The 19,734-nt window shown below is 40.6% G+C and overlaps 1 protein-coding gene across 4 annotated transcripts in view; it reads left to right on the top strand.

Annotated features, from left to right (window-relative positions):
• Positions 1-19,734, top strand: part of trappc9 (trafficking protein particle complex subunit 9) — a 194,704-nt gene that overhangs the window by 104,123 nt on the left and 70,847 nt on the right. For all 4 annotated transcript variants that reach the window (XM_035182133.2, XM_035182131.2, XM_035182130.2 and 1 more), the window contains one exon: positions 19,419-19,572. In XM_035182133.2, coding sequence (XP_035038024.1) covers positions 19,419-19,572 — 154 coding nt within the window. The remainder of the gene's footprint in view (positions 1-19,418; positions 19,573-19,734) is intronic.

Genomic DNA, 19,734 nt, shown 5'->3' with positions numbered 1-19,734 from the left:
AGGATGAATATTGTACGAGTTACGAGAGTTAAACCAGAGATAAACCATAGATAGACCAGAGTGCAAAGTCCAGTCCATAATGGGTGCACGTAGTTCTACTGGGAGCAGAGTTGGTTGTACAGTGTAACTGCTGCTGCAGGAAGGAACAACCTGTGATACCTTCTCCTCCAGACACTTTGTGGGTGGATTAATCGCTGAAGGAGCTGCAGATAAGTCTGCTCTGGCCCTTCTTAAAGAGTGCAGTGGCATGATCTGTCCAGTCCAGTTTATTGTTCAAGTGAACACCCAAGTACTAAGAAGTCACTATCTCGATGTACGTACATTCCCTGGATGTTCACTGGTGTTGGGGGGGGGGGTGTCTTAGCCTGTGGAAATCACCACCAGGCTCTTTGGTTTTCCCCGTTTTGATCTGAAGGCTGTACTGCCGTTGGCACCAGTCCACAAAGTCCTGCGTCAGTCCTCTGTTTTCCCTGTCATCCTCATCTGTGACAGGGCCAACGGTCGCTGAGTCATCAGAGAACTTCTGCAGGTGACAGGAGGGTGAGTTATAGTGACAGTCTGCAGTGTAGAGGGTGAAGAGGAACGGTACCAGAACCGTTCCCTGCGAGGCCCCTGTTCTCCAGACAGCCGTGTCGGACACACAGTCCGAGATCCTCACATACTGGGGTCGGTTGGTCAGGTGGTCCAATATCCAGGATGTGAGGTGGAGGTCCACTCCAGCGTGCTCTAGTCTGTCTCTCTGAAGTGCATCAAACTCTTTACCCACCAGTAAAAAAGCTGGTCTTTTACATTCATGACCTGGCATCTTACCTCTAAAACCCTCAACCTATGGATTTGAGTACACATTTCATACAAATATCAGGACGTGATTGTAGATTTTAATGGGAGAATCTGTATGTGGAATGCATATCTTATGAACTGTTCAACTTATTGGCTTCACACTTGCCATGAGTATTGTTTAAGTCCCAATGAAGTGTAGTGTTGAATTTGGTGCAATTTGTGCTGCGTTCAATATTAACACACTTTGAATAAACAAGTGACCAGAGCTCTGTAGCAGCGGCGGCTGGGTCTCATCAATGTAAGTGATGTTGCTGATCTCGACAACGGTTACTACAACTGATTCTCCAGTTCAGGGTTCTGCACACTGAGTAGAGCTTCACTGAACTTTAGTTAAACGTGAACAGAGTCCAGCAATGTGTCCATACTTGCCATAGTTCAATGTTTAATGCCATAGATCACTTTTATAGTTTCAGAAAGAAAGCTGCAAACCAGTATTACCACAAGTCAAACAAACAGCCCTTTACAAACAGGCAAGTTAAAAGCGGACACTGCACTAGTAGTACAAAGTATTTATTTACACTCAATTGTTTCTACTATATTTTTATATTTATTTTTAATAATTAAAAAAGGAAATAAATAAACTTTGTACAAGGGGCACATTCCAAACTGCGTCTGTCAGTTTAATCTACATCCAATGTTCTGTATGTTCGAGAATCTTTATTGTGTGAAAACCAAACTGTCACAAAACACAACTACTGCCAGAACAGTCTCTGCACAGATATAGTACAAAATCCTTAAGGGTGCACTGTAAAATAATTATCATTTGTAAATCCCAAAGTAAAGTGGTGACGCCATTATATTTACAGCATGTGTACATTTCTTGTGAAAATTTTAGCTCTGCCTTCTTAGGCACCGTGCAGCTGTTTCATTTCAATACCACGGCAGGTATTGTATAATCACATAAAATAAATGAAACATCAACTGCTCAATAACAAGTGACTCAAATTTTGATTCAGGGTAAAAACAGGATCAGGACAAAATTATATCCTAGAATCTAAAGCGAGTAATAGCGAGTTATATGTATCAATATCAAACAGGGGAAAAACTAGTTTTTCTCTCAAGTTTTTTCTTACATTTGCTCAGCTCACTGGAAAGAGAAAAATAATGATTCCTCTCAGCACCGTCTCTCTGGTGCATTCTTAGCCACGAGCAGAGGTGCACTGTTGGTGACTCATAGGTCTTTCTCTTTAGGGGTGGAACGTCATTGTTTGAAGGGAATGAGAGGGGGGGGGCGGGGGACCAGAGCCAAAACAACTAATCACTCAGGTCAGGAGTATTTTTTTTCCAGTGGATGAATGTGGCGTTAACATCAACAAGCTTACTGTCGCAGTATTTGTGTTTTATTTTAGGATCCACCAAAAAAACTTCAGAAGTTCCTCAAAATGTGTTTTTGGAAATAATGTTTTATTTACCTCCGTGCTTTTTGGGATTAGCCAGGAGCTGCTTTTATCTTCAGGCGAGCTTCAATCCACCTGTTTTATTTGCATTTTCAATTTGCACACAATACACCAAGCAGAATCACTGGAGGTTTACACTTGGCTGAGGTGGGAAAGTTATATTAAAAAAGGTGAAAATTGTATGCATGTATATTGTATGACTGAATCACCCAGGGAAAAGATGAAGAACAGCGTCCGATGGCAACAGATCTGAGACTATAGGAGACTATAACGTTGCTTCAAGTAAAACATGAAATAAACAGAAATACCACTTTTTTTCTTATGTTTTCTACAATCTTTGAGCAGCACGCCTTCTCACAGCTCTGATACAGCCCCCAAAAGTCTCTTGACAAAAGAGGGCCAATTTACCAAAAGACTCATGCAGTAGTAGCAGAAACACTGTTTATTAAGAAACAAAAGAAGAAGTAACCATAATCCACATTCACAACAAACAACAGAAGGCTCGTGGGCTGGTCAAAATGAACAAAAGAAGGGAGGCCGGACAGAACAACCCACAAAGGGTGGTAGGATCTGGAGTCGTCCCTCTAAAACTAAACCAACATCAAAACTAAAATCAACAGAATTAGAGCGGTGAAAACAGAAAGACCAGATCCATCTAAAAAGAAGGAACAAAAGAGAACTCTACATCTTCAGGTCACCAAAATACAAACGGCTGCCACTGTGTTCAGAAGATGGTACAGACAGTGAGTCCAGGTCCCTGCCTCTTCTTTATTGGTTTCCTTGTAATCAGACGACACCAGGTAAATCCTGAGAGAAGAAGACCAGACATCTGGGGTCAAGGATCACTTCCTCATCATAACCAGCAGGGGGAGAGTTCGATAAACAAAAAAACAATGCATATTTTGCCAGTTACAATTACATTTACATTAAAATTACACAACTTACTACTAAATTCTGATAACAAAGTAGTGTAGTTTAGAATCAAGTTAATTTCGTTCATATCAGTATCATCCAAAAACAATTTTCAAAACAAAACCATACTCTTACTGATGTATCCATTGCATGAAATACATATCGCCATCAAAAATCTCATAAATCAATTGTGCTTTAATCATTAGCCATCACCATAACATTATTATATATATTACTCATAATGTTTTAATTTTCTTTGTGAATGGTCTTTAATCGATTAATATTCAAACAACAATTGTATTTCAACAAAACGAGAAATCAAATAACTTCAAATATATGATTGCTTACGGTTGTTTACCGATTTAAGCATTAGGCAAATAAAGGTCCGGCATTACACACCCTGCATTGTTTATGTATTCGTGAGTGATGCTATAGGTACCATTGTGACACTATTACTATATAAAAGACTAACATTTTAAAGAAAAGAAAAATTCCCCATACAAATAAAAGAAGTAAAATTCAGAAGCAACAAAAACACCCTCTCTGAGTTCAATGGACTCAGTGGTTTTGCCGCTGTAGTTTCTGGTCTGATCAGTATTTGATGGCAATGATTTCAAGCTTTAAACATATCTTTTTGTAGCTGAAATCATTAGTGTTCACCATTTTCCCATCATTTTGTCTCTTCTTCTCTTGAAGTAAAACAGCTTCTGTGGATTAAGCTGCTTTTCTGCGTAACTATTCATGTAGTTACTTAGAACAGAGGTGTGGTGTTGCTGTAGATAAACCACTTCCAGTGTCGACCAGCTCATAGCTACACGAGCTACAGTTTCAGCTTTTACCTTGATGGAGTTAATGTGTTGTAATACCCACAGTGGAATCGCTGCTTAAAGACAGACTGCAGGTGAAATCCAACCCTGCTCCTGTCTTTGCCCTGCTCTTGTGCCCCTTAAATATGTGTTTATTTGAGGATGAATAAATGTCTGCCAATGAAAGGAAGACTGTGCTGCTACTTTGCCATTTTCAGGAGCCTCTTAAAAGAGATGTTGATCTGAACGTCCCATGCTGGTTTTCCATTTACCACCCACCGCTCTGTCTGGAACACAAGCACGATGTACGACTTTGACGGACTTTAAGCACTTACAAAACTTGCATGAATGTGTAATATACTGTATGTTGACTCTGGTTCTTTAACACACACACATTTGAGGAAGGTACAGAAGTACATTTGATCAAGTACTTCTATTAGAGTTTTGTGATACTTGTACTTTTTGGGGGTATTTTCTGTTACTTTGCACTGTATTTCCCCTGCACTACATATATAATTTTTGGCTTTTTCAACAAGAGTCTCTTAGGTCTGATTGGACCTTGTCACATTTCAAATATTAGCAGCTCCACTTGCTCTCTTTCTTTCCCCACTCATTAGTCATCTCAGGACCCCTCAGATTTACCTTGTGACCTCCAGGTTTGGAGACCATTGGACTAAACTACGCAGCTGTACATACAGTAGTGAAAACTATTCCTGTATTTGCCGAGACAATTGATGATGAAGTTGAGGAGCTGGGAGAGGGAAGGGTGGGAGGAGCAGAGTTGTTTTAGTGTCGTTCTAGCACTAGTTGAACCTGTCGCTGGTTTTCTGAACCTGCATCTCGTATCTTTGAAAAGAACTTTGGGAACCTTTCCTTACTTTTCTTTTTAAGAACAAGTTTTTAGATTTTTTTCTAGCTACAAATATAAATTTCACCTATTTCTCATTGATACAAACCTAAAGTTAATGTTATACATATAAACCTAAGTAGAGGTCAGAATGCATAATGTACCAGCTCTATAAATGATTTAAAAAAACCTGCCTCTCCAGAAACTGATCCAATGTGACACAATGTGCCTGTGAGGCACTAAATGTCAAGTCTGCCGACAACTGCAGATGTAGTATATATAGACCAACAGGTCCCCCCCTTTGACTGACATTCCCTGTAGACACAGCTGTTGCCTTTGACTCCAACAATCAGCTCCTCCATCCTGTGGAGATTTCTCTTGAAGCCTGACAGATGCATACATTAATTATCAGATGATTAGTTCAGATCGAGCATATTGATTCTTTTCACGAGACACAATGTTTCTGCAGATACCCCAGAAGAGGCAGAGGAGAAGTGGAGGCAGCCTCTCTCATCCCCGGCTCAGTTTTGGCAACATGCTGATCATTTCCTTTGACGTAGCGCAGGCACCCGTCATTCAGAGCCGGGTAGCATTTTGCATACAGAGGACAGGGCCGCGACTCGTAGATCTTCGTCTGCCGAACCATATTGTGCTCGTCTCTCCAACTCATACTCTCTCAACATCAGATGGCCCTGTCATTTCATATTTCTTTCCTGCTCTATGATGAATGAGGTGTCAGGGGCAATATGTTTCCTGGAGTCGTCTTCCAGGACCGGTGAAGCTTAGTCTTCAATCCGACAGTCGCGAAAATGACTCTGTCAATCATCAACACCTTTTCTTCCTGCGACAAATGATTTTTAATTGTTCAGTTGAGCCTTTTCATGGCTATACAAATAGAAACAGGGACAAGAGCCTTCAGGCATGGCAGGAAATACAGCAGCCTCAACAGGGGTTTTAGTAGTTTCCAGATTTGTGTCTGTATGAGGGTAACATGAGAACAGCAACAGGCAGCTTTTTCCATCTTCTAGTGCAGGTACATTTAAGTAGTTTTAGATGGTGACAGGAGATAACTTACATTCATGCAATACCTCTACTGGAATACATAGAGCTCATGGGTTGTGTTTGAGCAGTAGGTTTAGTTTGTGGAGTGTGTATTCTCTCTCCGTGAAGGCGACAATATGAAGAGAGGGTAACAGGTTAAGTGAGAGAGAGCTGCTTTCATCTTCTCATATCATTCACCGACATGTTTTGTACAAGGTCTTTATACCCTTGATGGTGTTCTTTAATGGAGAGGGGAAAAAAGGGAAGCACCTCAGAATGTGAATAGTCACTTTGATGTTGGGCAGCCTGACAAGGTTCCTAACGACTGCTGTGACACCACGCAGTGATATCCAAACTTTTATTTTCCCCATGTTTGCTTTGAACAGAGCAGATGAGAGCGAGCGGGACATGAAGACGATGTGTACCTTTCTCTTTTGGGAGGTGGTTAGATTGTGGAGATTTTCCTGGTGTAATGTTAATCTTGGTTAAACAGTATTTGCATTAAGGCACTTGACAGACTCCCACTGCGAGTGGTTTCCTTTTTTGAAATATAGTGATGAACAATTTGATACAATGTCTTTCATCAGTTATTGGACGTGTTGAAAAAAAGGACTTCACCTATTTGGCCTTCCCTTGTGACTTTGTTGAATTCCCAATGGACAAATGATAAAGATCAGCAACAGAAACCTCTCTCCAGTGCCCAGATAAGGCTTGAAATGCCTTGGACATAACACACATTATTAGGCCACAAAGGCCACATGACAGGGAGCTCAGAAAATAATGAGGAAAACACAAAGGACATAAACAAATTATTAATAGCTTGTGTCTTATATGCCATTTTTCAACAAAAAATGTTAAAGTCTGTTGCAACTTCTTGAAATGACATCTACCAATCCCTCATTAAAATATTCCAAATATGTAAATATGTAATTTTAGAAGTTAAACCAGTAGTTAAATAACAATTAAATGAAGCTCAAACATTGGACTGTATTAACAAATATATGAACGCAATTCTGATTGGAGGGGGACATAAGAATGTAATAGCTGACACTGTATAATCTGATTCTTCATCACCTGAGGATCCAAATTTGGGGATAAGTTGAGTAGGGCAAGCTGTCTGGGCATACTTTGTGTCCTACCCTAGCCTAGTCGAGACGTTAACATTTTTCATTCTGATCATCTTTCTTCCTTCAAACCTGGCCTCAACATTTTCCACAATGCAGCTAACTCCATCTTTTAAGGTTCAGTTGCAGATTTGAATGGGATGCATCCCTTTATGACGCACCACGAACTTAAGCGGCCTCCTCATTCAGTAGATGTGAATCCAGTAGAACCTTTGGGATGTGGTAGAACAGGAGATTGGCAGCATGAATGTGCAGCAGAAAAATCCTAGACTGTATATAAAGATGGATGATGTGACCGCCCGCCTCCAAAAGTGAAGCCAAAGTGTCTTGATCCCCTCACTGGCTGCAATAAATGGAAATGGGCCTAATTAAAAGTATGCGTCAAATCTGCAGAAAGGATGTGATGCACTCATGTCAACATGGAGCAGGATCTCTAAGGAAAGTATTCTTGTGGAATCCATGACATGAAGTACTGAGGTTATTTGGAGAGGAAACTGACACTATTGATATGCTGTTGAGAGTAAATGCATTGTTATAAGATAGAAGTCTGTGATAGTAATCTCCGGGAAAAGTATGATGTTAAAAGTTTTGAGGATTGATACTCTCCTCACATTCATTCATCAGGATGTTTCACCATGCACATTCAGAATGGTTCTGGTGGCATGACTAATTCCCCTCCAACTTTTTTCTCGGTGGCTTTGTTCGAGACAAATGATCAGGGTCTAATGGTCACTGCGCTGCATAAACAGCATGTAAATCAGCACCTCACCGTCGCTCATTTTCTACTCTTTCATTTGAGGAAAAAGGGAGTGATCCTGTGTACCGCCTGACAGCCCTGACCTTTCTGCAACTGAATCTTTAATCTAATGAGGATATTATGATGAGATGGAGCAAATTAAAATCTCTGGTATTAATATGAATCAAAAGTAAGAAGTCATTTCCATAAAACAAGTTCTTAAGCAGTGCAATTACGTGGGTTTAGCTGCAAGTCAGTCAAGTTGTTTAGTGAGTGATTCCTTTGTATAGGGTAAGATTAGATTGCCCCCAGGCCCTTGTCTCTATAGCTGTTCAAATATAGAAAGTTGGAGAACATCTTCAGTGACCTCCTGGCGATGTGATCTCCCTCACCCCATCCTCAGCATCTTACATTCCACTGTGTCTTTCATGGCATTTATGGGGATGCTCCATTGTTGTCACCCCTCACTCGGTGTCCTTTTCCAAGTTGTGCTGCCGTGCCGCTGCCATTTACATAAAATATTCTTGAATAAGCGGCAGCTCTAAAGCAGAAACAGCATTTAAACTGAATGTTTGACAAAACTCTTAAATCAACATCCCTTAGCAGATGAGATGGAAAACTATTTATGTCCAAGGTCAAGAATGAACTTTCACGAGTAAAGTGTAAAGAAAGTCTTAAATATTGATAAAGAACTTAAATTATAAAGACGAATTTAAAAACACACACACACACACACACACACACACACACACACACACCAACCATGTTTTTTTTGACCTATCTTTATTCAAGAACTTGGTTTATCGGTTTGATTTCAGAGCCAGATTTCGTAATGCTTTCACTCAAAACCCTGCACTTGCACTCAAATAGTGCAATTTTATTTGTCATCGCTTCACCTGGCATTCTGTGGTTGGAGAATTTTGACATAATTGTTGCACAAACAAAATCCAAGAATCCATATGATTCACCTGCGCACAGAGAAGAATAGCTGAAGCGAAGGAAATCTGTCCTAGCAACATAATGTTTGAGTTCAAGCAGAGTAAATCTAAGCACTATCAGGGGTTTATTGAGTGCGAGCGCAATGTTTTGAGTGAAAGCATTACAAAATCTGAATGTGAAATCAATAAGTCCTGATCTCTAAATGAAAGACCACGCTTTTGAAAATAGGGAGAAAACCCCATTTCAGACCCCACTGTATTGTATTTAACTGTATTTAATTTTGGTGAATTTTCCCTTTAATCCTCAACTAATAAGCTATATAAGTTCAATAAGTACTATGTAACATTTACTCAGCCACAGCGCCCTCTGCAGCCACATGTGTTGAATAATTCTGTTGGGCTCCATGTCAGAGTGATTGAGTAGTTTTCATGTAGAGAAAAAACAAACCCTAGTCCCACTCACTGAACTGAAACACAACTAAACAATGGGCTTTAGCCATTTTTTGTTTGTTTCCTCGCTGAATATCAGACGCTCTAAGACTGTTCGACATTACTCTTGAACTTGCTGGAACCTGATTGAAGAATTGAAGATGCAGCTGATAGTCGGTTACAAACTTGTATGAGGTCGTACCTGATCACCAAATTGACTTAGTGCAAGAACACACGTTCATGTTCTATTCCAAGCCAGTGGATAATCTAATTGTGAAGCTGCTATTTTAAGCACAAAAATATCATTGTTTTCAGAACTGCTGTTACTTAGGGTCTGATTTTTAAGCCGAGCAAGCTCTTCGAAAGCTAAATATTTGTCGTACTCAAATAACATTAAATGTTATGGATGCGCCCTTGAAAGTCTTCTAGTTTTCCTTCGCCAGCAGCACGATGCTCTCAGACGTTCTTCATCCCAGCCCCCAACTCTGCATCACCACCACAGCTGTGTCTCCCAGCCGTTTTAAACAAGCCTTTCAGGGGTTTACATCTCATCACAGCATCAACCCCTCTGGGTGCTTACTTATTCCCAGTGCCGGCCACCATTATCATTGTACAGCCAGCTCATTAACACCCCCTGTAGTAGTGGTGGGGAGTTGGCGCTTGCTGCGGCGTTCTAGCCATGTCTCCTCTCCATTGGCTATGCTGTTTGGCTCTGTTGGATTGGCGCTCGCAAGGGCAGACACGCCTCATTGCATAAGCTTTTCAAACAAAGCTTGTTTCCATGGTGACCACCTTTCCACTTCGGCTGCTACATTTTATGGCAGCAGAGCACATAATGCATCTGCAGTCAGTTATCCCATCTTCAAAAAATCCCAGCCCAGCGTGAACACTATCATTTTGTACACACACACAGCCAGTTGAAGCAGCCTCACTCCATGGGAATAGTTTACATGCTTCTATTAGCTGAACAATATCATCTCTAATCAAAGCATATTTGCATCCACCGAGGGTAGGGCAAAGGATCTTCTGACAGAGATGAGAAGTGACTGCTCAGATGTACATCTGCCGGTGCTCCAGGGATTCAGCTTCACACCACTGTCATTCTTTTGCTATTTTTTTCCCTCAGCATCTTTCTCTTTTTCCCTTTTTCCACCTCCCCCCATTTTCTTGAAATACTGCGTTCCCTAGGGGGCGTTTTAGCCCTGTATTCTGTCTGGAGGTGGGTTAGTTAAGGTGGCTTTTTGCACTCACATGTACCTCACACACCACTGTATTTCTAGTATCACTCCATCCAGCTGCCTCAGGCCTCTTGGTCATCACTTGACGCATAATTTTATATTTTTTGGTTTTCTGCAAATCTGTTTGATCTCCACTGAATCTATACATTCATATAAAAGAATATCACAGATTTATTTGACATTTTCTTTCTCCAGTCACCTGTGACTCTTGACATTCGTGGAATAGTGAAGCCCCCCCTGTTGCTCTCACTGGATTGTCTAATTCATTTCCATTATCAATAATGTAGTGTGTTATTATTTACAAACTGCACTGTCCCTGATTCGATCCCAGCTGGGGGCTTTAGTCGCATGTCATTCCCTTCTATCTCGCCATGCCCTGCCTCTCTCTGCTGTGCTGTCTATTAATGGCAAAATGCCCCAAAAACAGCTTCTAGGTTTAAGCAGAGGCGATAAAAATAGCTTCCTCTGTCATTTCTGGTAACGGTCTACAAAGCCTCAGTTGTAATGACATCCCGAGCATCTGTACGAAAGCATTCTCCCATACCTATCCACGTGTACTAATTGTCTGTAAGGGTTCGTTTTTTGCTGCAGCACATCATATTGAGTGGGACGGGGATGGAATGAGCGCTGCTGCCTCTGCAGCCGCTGCAAACAAAGGGTTACAGAGTCAGCCGCAGTCTAAAAATAGACTGTTGCTCTCGCTTGCCTCTGCACGAGCCTCCATGGATCTCCGCCCTTAAGCTCTTGCACGTGAGCTAAAAATAAACTTCCTTGCGAAAAGTGCACACACAAAAGCACACACACACCCTCGCTATGTTCTCTGCTCTCAGCTTCTCCCCGGTGACATTGCACAAACGCTTGCTGTTAAAAAAAAAAAAAAAGGTGTGAAAGGGCTCTGATAAAATATTGATTGCAAATAATTTGTTGTTGTGTAGCAGGCTGTGTAGGGTATAATTCAAACTGCACACATTGCTCGCAGCATGCTCACAGTCGCACACCGGAGATAACCAGCACAGATCACAGCAAAACCTTAGGAAGATCTCGCTCAGACACTCGGCAGCAGTATATTTGCTGCTGTAATGCAACAGTTACAGAAAAAAAGCATAAAGCATCATTATCGTCAGATTTATTTTTTGTGTCTTCTAATAATCTGCATAAATAGTTATATTTTTACGAGGTCAATTTTCTTGTGTCTTCACAGCTCTGGGGTGTTTGAACAGGCTGTTATTTTGTGTCCACGGCAGAGCTGGTGGACCTCACAGTTGAGATGATTCACAGCCTGGCAGTGGTTGGATGGAAAGCGACCTCCATATGCTTTAATGTGATTATCATGTACTCCTGCTCTGATGCAACACAGAATTTAATTTGGAAGGGGTCATTTCACTGTGACCGGCTCATCCTAAGCCAGTGTTGTGACTGCCATTAGAAAAAGGCTTCACTGCCACAGCTTCCTGCAGGATGGTGGTTATTAGCAATATAGTGTCAGAAGGTGGACAGAGTGAAATTTAGTGTTACGGGTCTGCTCTGCTTTTAGATGTGTGTTATTTTGTCTATAACATAAAATAAAAGAGAGCTCAGTCCCCATCCAGACGAGACCATCCAAATACCTAACCATCCGTTTGTTACCGTTTAGTTGAGTTGACATGCATTTTTTTCCGTCTCCTGTATTTTTGTTCAAATAACATCAGTGCTCAAACTAATGCCGATATTTAACCATCTTTTTTGTTTGGTTCAGTGGTGAGCAGCTTTGTCTTATTTAATAAACAGACGAGTTTTACTTCCCTTTACTATCTGCTCCTGTGAACATTAACACTTTGTTAAGTTTAAGGGAAGATTATGGGCTGGTTTGTGGCATTAGACAGAATATATCTTTACCCAAAACTTATATACTTTCTAAACTTTAACCAAAAGTTTAAGCAAGAGTTTCCATCGCCTGACATGGGACACAGGACTCAGACTCCACTTTCCTGTGCCCACCCGTCTATCACGAGTGCAGCAATTGAAGAGAAACCTTCTAGATTGAAGAAATAAGAAAAATGCTGCCAGTGAATGCAGTCCAGGCAGCAGTGATTCTCCAAAATTATAATGCAAGTCAAAATTCTTCTATGAAAATACATTTCACAAGAGATGTTGATTGTGACAAGTGTTGAATATTAATTCCAACCACAGCGACATAGTTTAATTTTACTTCTCCTCACTGTTCATTTTAACATAACACTATAATATAAACTCAAATAGTTCCTTTGTGGAAATAGCACTGGACATGACTCTGAGTTATGCTATGTGCTTTCAACATGCTCAGACCATAGACTATATAAAGAAGATAATGTGTCTCCACCTACTCCCACTATCCTCAGATGAAGCTGAAATACCCTGGATATGAATACCAGCATTTTGCACTGATGGCGTCATTTTGGGCCAGAGTCTGCGCAATGGGGGGATGCGGGGATGGAGTCTCGGTAGCGTGGTTCTGTTGATACACGCGCCTGACCAGTCAAGAGTCAGTTTAAGATGTATATCAAAAAAGTGACATTGATATTTAAGTTTGAAACTATGTCCCATCCATTAACATGGAGGAGGCCGGAGTTATGACCTATACTGCAGCCAGCCACCAGGTGGCAATCGGGATGCTTCGACTTCACTTTTGGGGAGCTGTCATGTCGTCCATCTTTACAGACAAGTCTATGACTCCAACCATAAGAGACCTCTTTAACACACCTCCGCTTTACAATCTACCCTCATTGTGAGTCATAAAAATTCCGAATAGATTTTGGATACAAAACAAAAATAAAATGTTTTTTGCATCTGACAAAATTGCCTCTTGGCCAGTCCCCCCTGCAAACCGCCACATGCTGACAGGCAGATAGAGATCTCTATCAGTATGCATGAACACAGATTACATCCCTTATTCTGCAGATCTTGCCCTCATCCATGCATGTCTTGGCTGGATTTATTTGGATGCAAGCTGATTCACACCTTACCCCTTTGAACAGATCGAAATTTGGGGTGAAATTGTTGCATCCATCCATCTATCCGTCCAATCTCCCATCTCCCCATGCCTCCGTTTTCATCCTGGGAAATAAAGGCCAAGCAGGCTCTTATCAGTGAAGGGCTGGAGGGAGGCAGGGAGGCAGGGAGGTGAAATGAACTGGGAATTAGGCCTAGAGACGTTCCATGGTGGCCCCGGCTCAACACACAGGTTATTATTAAAAGCCTTGTAATAGGTTAGATTAGTCTCCAGATATGGCCTAATCCTTGAAAGACTCTGCAATCAAATTAATGGAAAAAGAAGATGGTGGGAGTGGTAGTGGCTAGGCTTGGCCTGTTAATGCTCTCCTGCCTTAGTAAAAAGCTCTTTTAGAGCTTTTAGTGCTTAGATGTGGTCTTTGTTGCAGTGATAACCGCTGTGGACTTACTCACACTCAATATTATCCTGCTTTTATTTGCATTGTATCACAAAGTGGATTAAACAGTCATTCGATTTTTCTTTCTAGAAAATGACCAAGGAAAAAAAGATATTGGCTCAGATTAGCTGTTCTCAACAGCTTTCACATCTGCATTTACAACTCTGAAAAATGTAGGTTTATATAAGGTATTTCAAAATTTAACAACTTCGAGAATTTTTTTAAATGACAGTCATGGAGCTGTCATTACTAAAGAAATATAATATATTTTATAATAATATCAATATTAAGCATCATTATCATAATATTCTATTGCCCAGTGAAGGCAGCTGGTACAATGGTACAAAAACAAAAAATCACCTAATTTGCCCCCTGGTGGTTGGCTGCAGTATAGGTCATAAACCCCACCTCCTCCATGTTAGTTGTTGGTACAATGACCAAACAAATTTTTCTCAAAGATGGTTTCTGTCATTTTAGGTAGTTCTTATCACACAAATGTATGTTCAACTGTTAATTTTTCCGGTAAGTTTGGTTGTAATTACTTATTTGATTCTGTTGATTCATGGTGAAACATCATGATTAATGCCGACACTCTACTGCCTTCTTGCTCTGAATAATGGCCTTACTACTATATGGCAGCGTCCCTGGATATTTTGGCTTAATTTATGGATAGTGGGAATAATTTGAGATGTGTTGTCCATATACAGTCTATGGTATTTAATATGCAGTGAGCACATTTATATCTATATAACATATGTCACATAATTTTCAAATCCAAGTGTAAGAGAACAGAATTGGCTCAGACTTCTGTACAGCTACTGTTGTGCTCTGTAGCCTTTGTTAGCCTCTTTGTTCGCGAACCTGTTATTTTCCTTTTTAGTCTGGTTTTTATGTTTAGCACAGAAGCAAAAAGGATTAGGATTCAACTAAAATTTCACAAAATGAATGCAGTTACAAATGAGAAAATTCTTTATTCTGCCAGTTTAACATGAAGTCGTGCATGCTCATCACTGCTGTAATGCTGAATGTTTTATTTCCTGAAAGACATTCCCTTTTTCATATTACCTCCCATTTGAAGTGAAACTCTGAGTGTTCGGTGTATGGCTGTTACTAATTACCTGTCCAAAGAAAACCAGTCCCAGGCCTGGCCAGACACCGCCTTCCCATTTAGAGGCCATTTGCATTGTTGGAACATGGTATTTTTAGACTTGGCATGTAATGTGTGCTTTTGAAGATGACTGAATGAAAAGCAGTGTCCATTTGAAGGTGGGACTTCAGTCGGTGACATAAGCCTTGTGCCACTAATCTTCAAAGGCAGATGTAGTTGAGTCTGGTGCGGCAAGACCAGGAGCTTCGCTTTCGTCTTTGTCTTGAAGTCTTAATTACTATTTAATATGCGTACTGCTTTCTTGTAAAGGCTGTGAAATGATAATTGCATTGCCTTCTCTCCTCTTCCTCACTTTGATGTGTCTGTGTGTGTGTGTCTAGACTCATCAAGACCCACAAGAGATTTTTGTTCCTCGTAGTGTAATGCCAGTAACAATGTGCAATACTGCATGTAAGACAGGTCAGGAAGCAGGTCTTCACTAAACTTGTGTGTTGGCTATTGTGAAATTTAAAACAACAAAATGACCAAACAAATCAAATTCAAGATCTTACATTCAGACATTTGGAACCAAATCTCTCATTATATAAAGATTAGTGCAGTGCCTGTTCTATGCACACCTGTTTGGAATGGGCTGTTTGTTTTGCCTGTGATGATGCTGGTTGCAGTTTTCTTTCTGAAACTGTCAAAGTGACCTGCAGTAATTGAGCCGCAGCAGATAAAAGTCCGGCTGCGTTACTCAGTCGGCAGAACCATAAAGCTGCTCCACCGCTGCTGCACAGAGAGCTGTTCACCTGTTTTTTTCAAATCAGTTGTTGTTCCCAAGGTCGGGAACATGCCCGTTGTCGTGATCTACAACATCAGCCACGTTGATCCCAGCTCCCAGAACGTTGGTCGCCCTTTTTATTCAAAGTTTATAAATACCAATACCAAGTGCGAAGTCAATAAGATGAATGGTTCTCCAGATGTGCGAGTCACAGACAGATATTTTTGTTTTTTATGGATGGATGATTTACGATTTGCTAGTTTGGTACCACGTTCTTATGATCTCTGTTCATGTGGTAATGAATCGCTTTAGAGCTGAGTTAAAAACCACAACAAAGCCAGTGCAGCCAATCTGACTGTGCTGCCTCTATAACTCTCTCAGTAAAAATGACTCCTTAGGGAGCCATCGCAGCCTCAGAACTCAAACCCAGAGATGAGCCTACTGATCAATACATTGCTCCACTGTCTTTTGCCTATCAAACAGAATGAAAAAAGATAAACACTCGCACTAAACAAGAATTTGCTCATGACGAAACCATTTCCACTGGTCAGCATGGTTCCTGTCTAAGACGCTGCTTTTTATAAGAATCTTTTTATAGTAAGCTGGTCTCTTGTGGAGATGGTGATCCAGGTAACTCGCAGTAAGCTGCCGATCTCTTAGTCACGTTGTGTCATTTCTCTAGGGAATGATAAGAGTGTTGAGGGTGTGGAAAAAATTGACTCCAGGTCAGACCGTTTTTTGCTCTGGTCTCCTTGTGTGAAGATAATGCTGATGGTGTCTTTCTGCCAGTTAAACACTTGAGGCAAAGCTCTATCACTCACTGTGACGTGAGTAAGAGGCCTGAGACATATCTCTCGCCCCTATGAAGTGCTCATCTGTTGTGCCTATAACACACTGTGCAGTCTATTTTCAATACATATCTCCAGGTTTTGTGACCTTAGGTGTTTAGATAAGTTGGAGGATTGTATGCTACTTTAAGGCCAAGAAAACCCTCCTTTGCGGACTCGCTCAGTCTCCACCAGCTCTTGAGTTGTGGATTTTTAGTTTCATTTTCTTCTAACTTTGGCTGTCTAAGGTTTGATTGACTGCTGAGAACCGGTTCTGCTGCTGCTGCATGAAATGGGGGATACTGTGTGAGCAGAATTTGCAAACAATGACCTAAAAGAAACTATAAAGCTCTGTTGAGCTGAAGAGAACTGCACAGCTTCACTTCAATAAACCAATTGTACATCAATTTTGCAGTAAAGTTTGATAAATAAGCTTGTTAAAACACCTTGGAGATCAACAATAATGTGACCTCTGTAGCATATTTCAAAGTAGCGTTGCTTGTTTTGTTTTTTCGCCCGAAACTCCACCGTTTTGTCTCAGTCTTTCACCCCCCCTTGGGGCCATGTTAAGCCGCAACTGTTTTTAGCTAAAATTGTGGGTAATATACCTCAGCAGGTGGTAGTGGATAGAAAATGTTGGTGACTAGCTGGTGTACATAGTCAGACATCTAGCAGCCAAAGAGCCATGAATGTCCTTCCAATAAAAGGACTCTACATTTGTAAATGGACAACTCTTTGTTTATTTAGCAACAGTAATATGTCACTGTTTTGTTCAGTGTTTCCTGCTGCTCATAAATAAAATAAAGAAGCCACAATATTGCTTTAATGCTTGCTGGTATATAACAGTGTTTTGGTATTTTATTGTGTTAGAGCAGTTGTCAGGTTTCTTCCAGGATGCATCAAGTGTTGACCTTCTCATCCTATATTACTCTCCTCTTTTCCATCAAGATATCATACCACCATCTACTGCCTCAATTTGCATATCACTCTAAAGAGATTTATCAAGTCTGTCAGAGATACATCCGATTGATATTTTCTTTATTGAATGCAGGGCCTGAATAGATAGTAATTAGAGTTGGGCGTTGGGGTCATTTTAATGGCCTGAGCTCAGTTTGCTGCACCTACACTGTGAATCCTGGATGTGGCACTCGGTGCAACCTCGGGCTACGCACTCTCTGGCTCTTGTTAATAAATAACTTAGAAACACCCTCCGTACAGAGGGGGGAGCTTGGGCCTAAGGGTGTTTGCTCAGACTAGATAAATAATTTATCACTTGCCAAGCCACACAAATCAGCCTGCATTGTTTGTCATCAGGCAGAAATGTGAGCAAGGTTCTCCTCAGAAATATTTCGGAGACGACGATGAGCATAGGCCTCTGTTATCCATCAAGGGTTATTGCTACTGTCAATGCAGGAAGTCTGTTAGAATCCAGTAGAATCTGTGAATTTTCTCACCGAGGCAAAGTAAATATAAAGACAACATGCATTATTTACATTGACCACCAATAAGCTGTCCTGACTTTTCATCCCTCCTCTGTCTGAATAGAAATGACTCCACACGAGAGTAATAGTGTTTAGACTGTCATGCTACAAGAGATATTGGTATGAATACATTTTCTTAATCCAATGTGTGAACTAAAGACCTTATACAAACTTACCAATGCTGTAGCTAGCGACGAGTTAGCAAACTCACTTGCTTTTACTCCCCTTCACTGCTTCCTTAGTGAGTGAAATAGTGGAAAGTCCTGAGTAAAAATCTCAGGGGGATTAAACGGCACAGTACAAAGAACATGGAAAGAAGTTTCAGAAGTTGTTCAATCAAATCTTATTAGTAAAACCCATATTCACAAAACACAATTTGCCTCATAGGGCTTAACAAGATACAACATCCTCTGCCCTTAACCCTCAGCAGGAAGGAAAAACTACAAAAAATTTAGCATTGCATAAAATGGAGAAAATTCAGAGATAGTCTCATGTGAGCAACCCTTCTCCTTGGATTGAGCAAAGTGAAATACCTGTTGCGTATAACAGAGCACGCCGATAAAATTATATTATTAAAACATTTATAAGAATAGAAGGTGTCCAACATAAATAGATCAATGTTATACATTTTTATACAAAAGAAAATGTCTGACAGAGATGAAGGGAGCAGCAATGACAGCCCTGAGGAATCATAATACACAATCAGCTGCCAGCACGATCCACACTGCCCCCGTGTTAGTGTTAGCATCATCGGCTACACAAGTCATCATACTCATACTCCACAGTCAGTAAACCTCTACAAATAATAAGCTGTTTCTTGTTGTTGTGTTACTTGACATGTGGTTAATTCTATTCATGTCCAATATGTTTTATATCATTTGTTTCCCTTTTGGTTTTATAATTAAACACAAACACATTTACATTTGCTGTCTGGATTACTGAAATTGATTTAATACATTGTGTTTGGATTCTACAGTATTTAAAAAAAAATGTTTTTAGTTATGAATTTCACTTCGTCATGATCTTCAACCTCTAAAGGAGATCTAGCAGCAAACTACTGGAAGTAACTGATTACAGTTATTTATTTTAATTGATTATCAATAATTAGCTGCCTTTCCCTCTTTTAAATGTTCGTCTTTGGACTCATGTGAACCAAATGTTTGTCCATCTTTATTAAGAAGTTTAACTATTTATTGAGAAATAGCAAACAGTATATTGACAACAAAAATACCCTTGCACTTGAATCATTGACATTTTAGAAGACTTGAAAATCACCAAAGTTACAGTTGGCTCAAACATCTGTATCAGCAGTTTTGAATTTATACATGTGAGCCCTTGAAAGTCAGTCAATTGAACCTTCATTAACTTAACTTGTGCATGAAGTTTAAAATGCCAGTTATGCAAGGGTCATTCCCAGTGTCACAAAGCGGATACTGTGGCATTCCTTTTGGCCAGTGAGCACTTACATAAGCAGAAACGTGTGTGTGTGTGTGTCTCTATAAGTGCTGTTCCCATCTCTTGTTGCAGAATGGCCATCCAGGTTGACAAGTTTGACTTTGAGAGTCTGCCACAGCCGGACCAGGAGACAGCTCGCTTCACTAACCCCAAACAGCTGGAGGAGGAGCGGCAGCACGCCCAGGGCTGCCAGATCAACAGCAAGCTGGGCATCTGTTGGAGCATCATATCCTTTCAGGGGCTCCATGTACAGGAGAATTATATTAGAGGAAGCAGCTTGAACAGATCATTGCGGATTAGAAAGTAGACGGAGACGGTAAAAGTTTACATTAGTAGGTAAGTGCCCTTGGTACTGTGTCTCCTGTAACAGTCATAGGTGATGATGTCC

Source organism: Hippoglossus stenolepis, chromosome 17, assembly GCF_022539355.2.
Source record: "Hippoglossus stenolepis isolate QCI-W04-F060 chromosome 17, HSTE1.2, whole genome shotgun sequence".
NCBI classification, from domain to species: domain Eukaryota; kingdom Metazoa; phylum Chordata; class Actinopteri; order Pleuronectiformes; family Pleuronectidae; genus Hippoglossus; species Hippoglossus stenolepis.
This window is presented reverse-complemented; position numbering and strand designations above follow the sequence as displayed.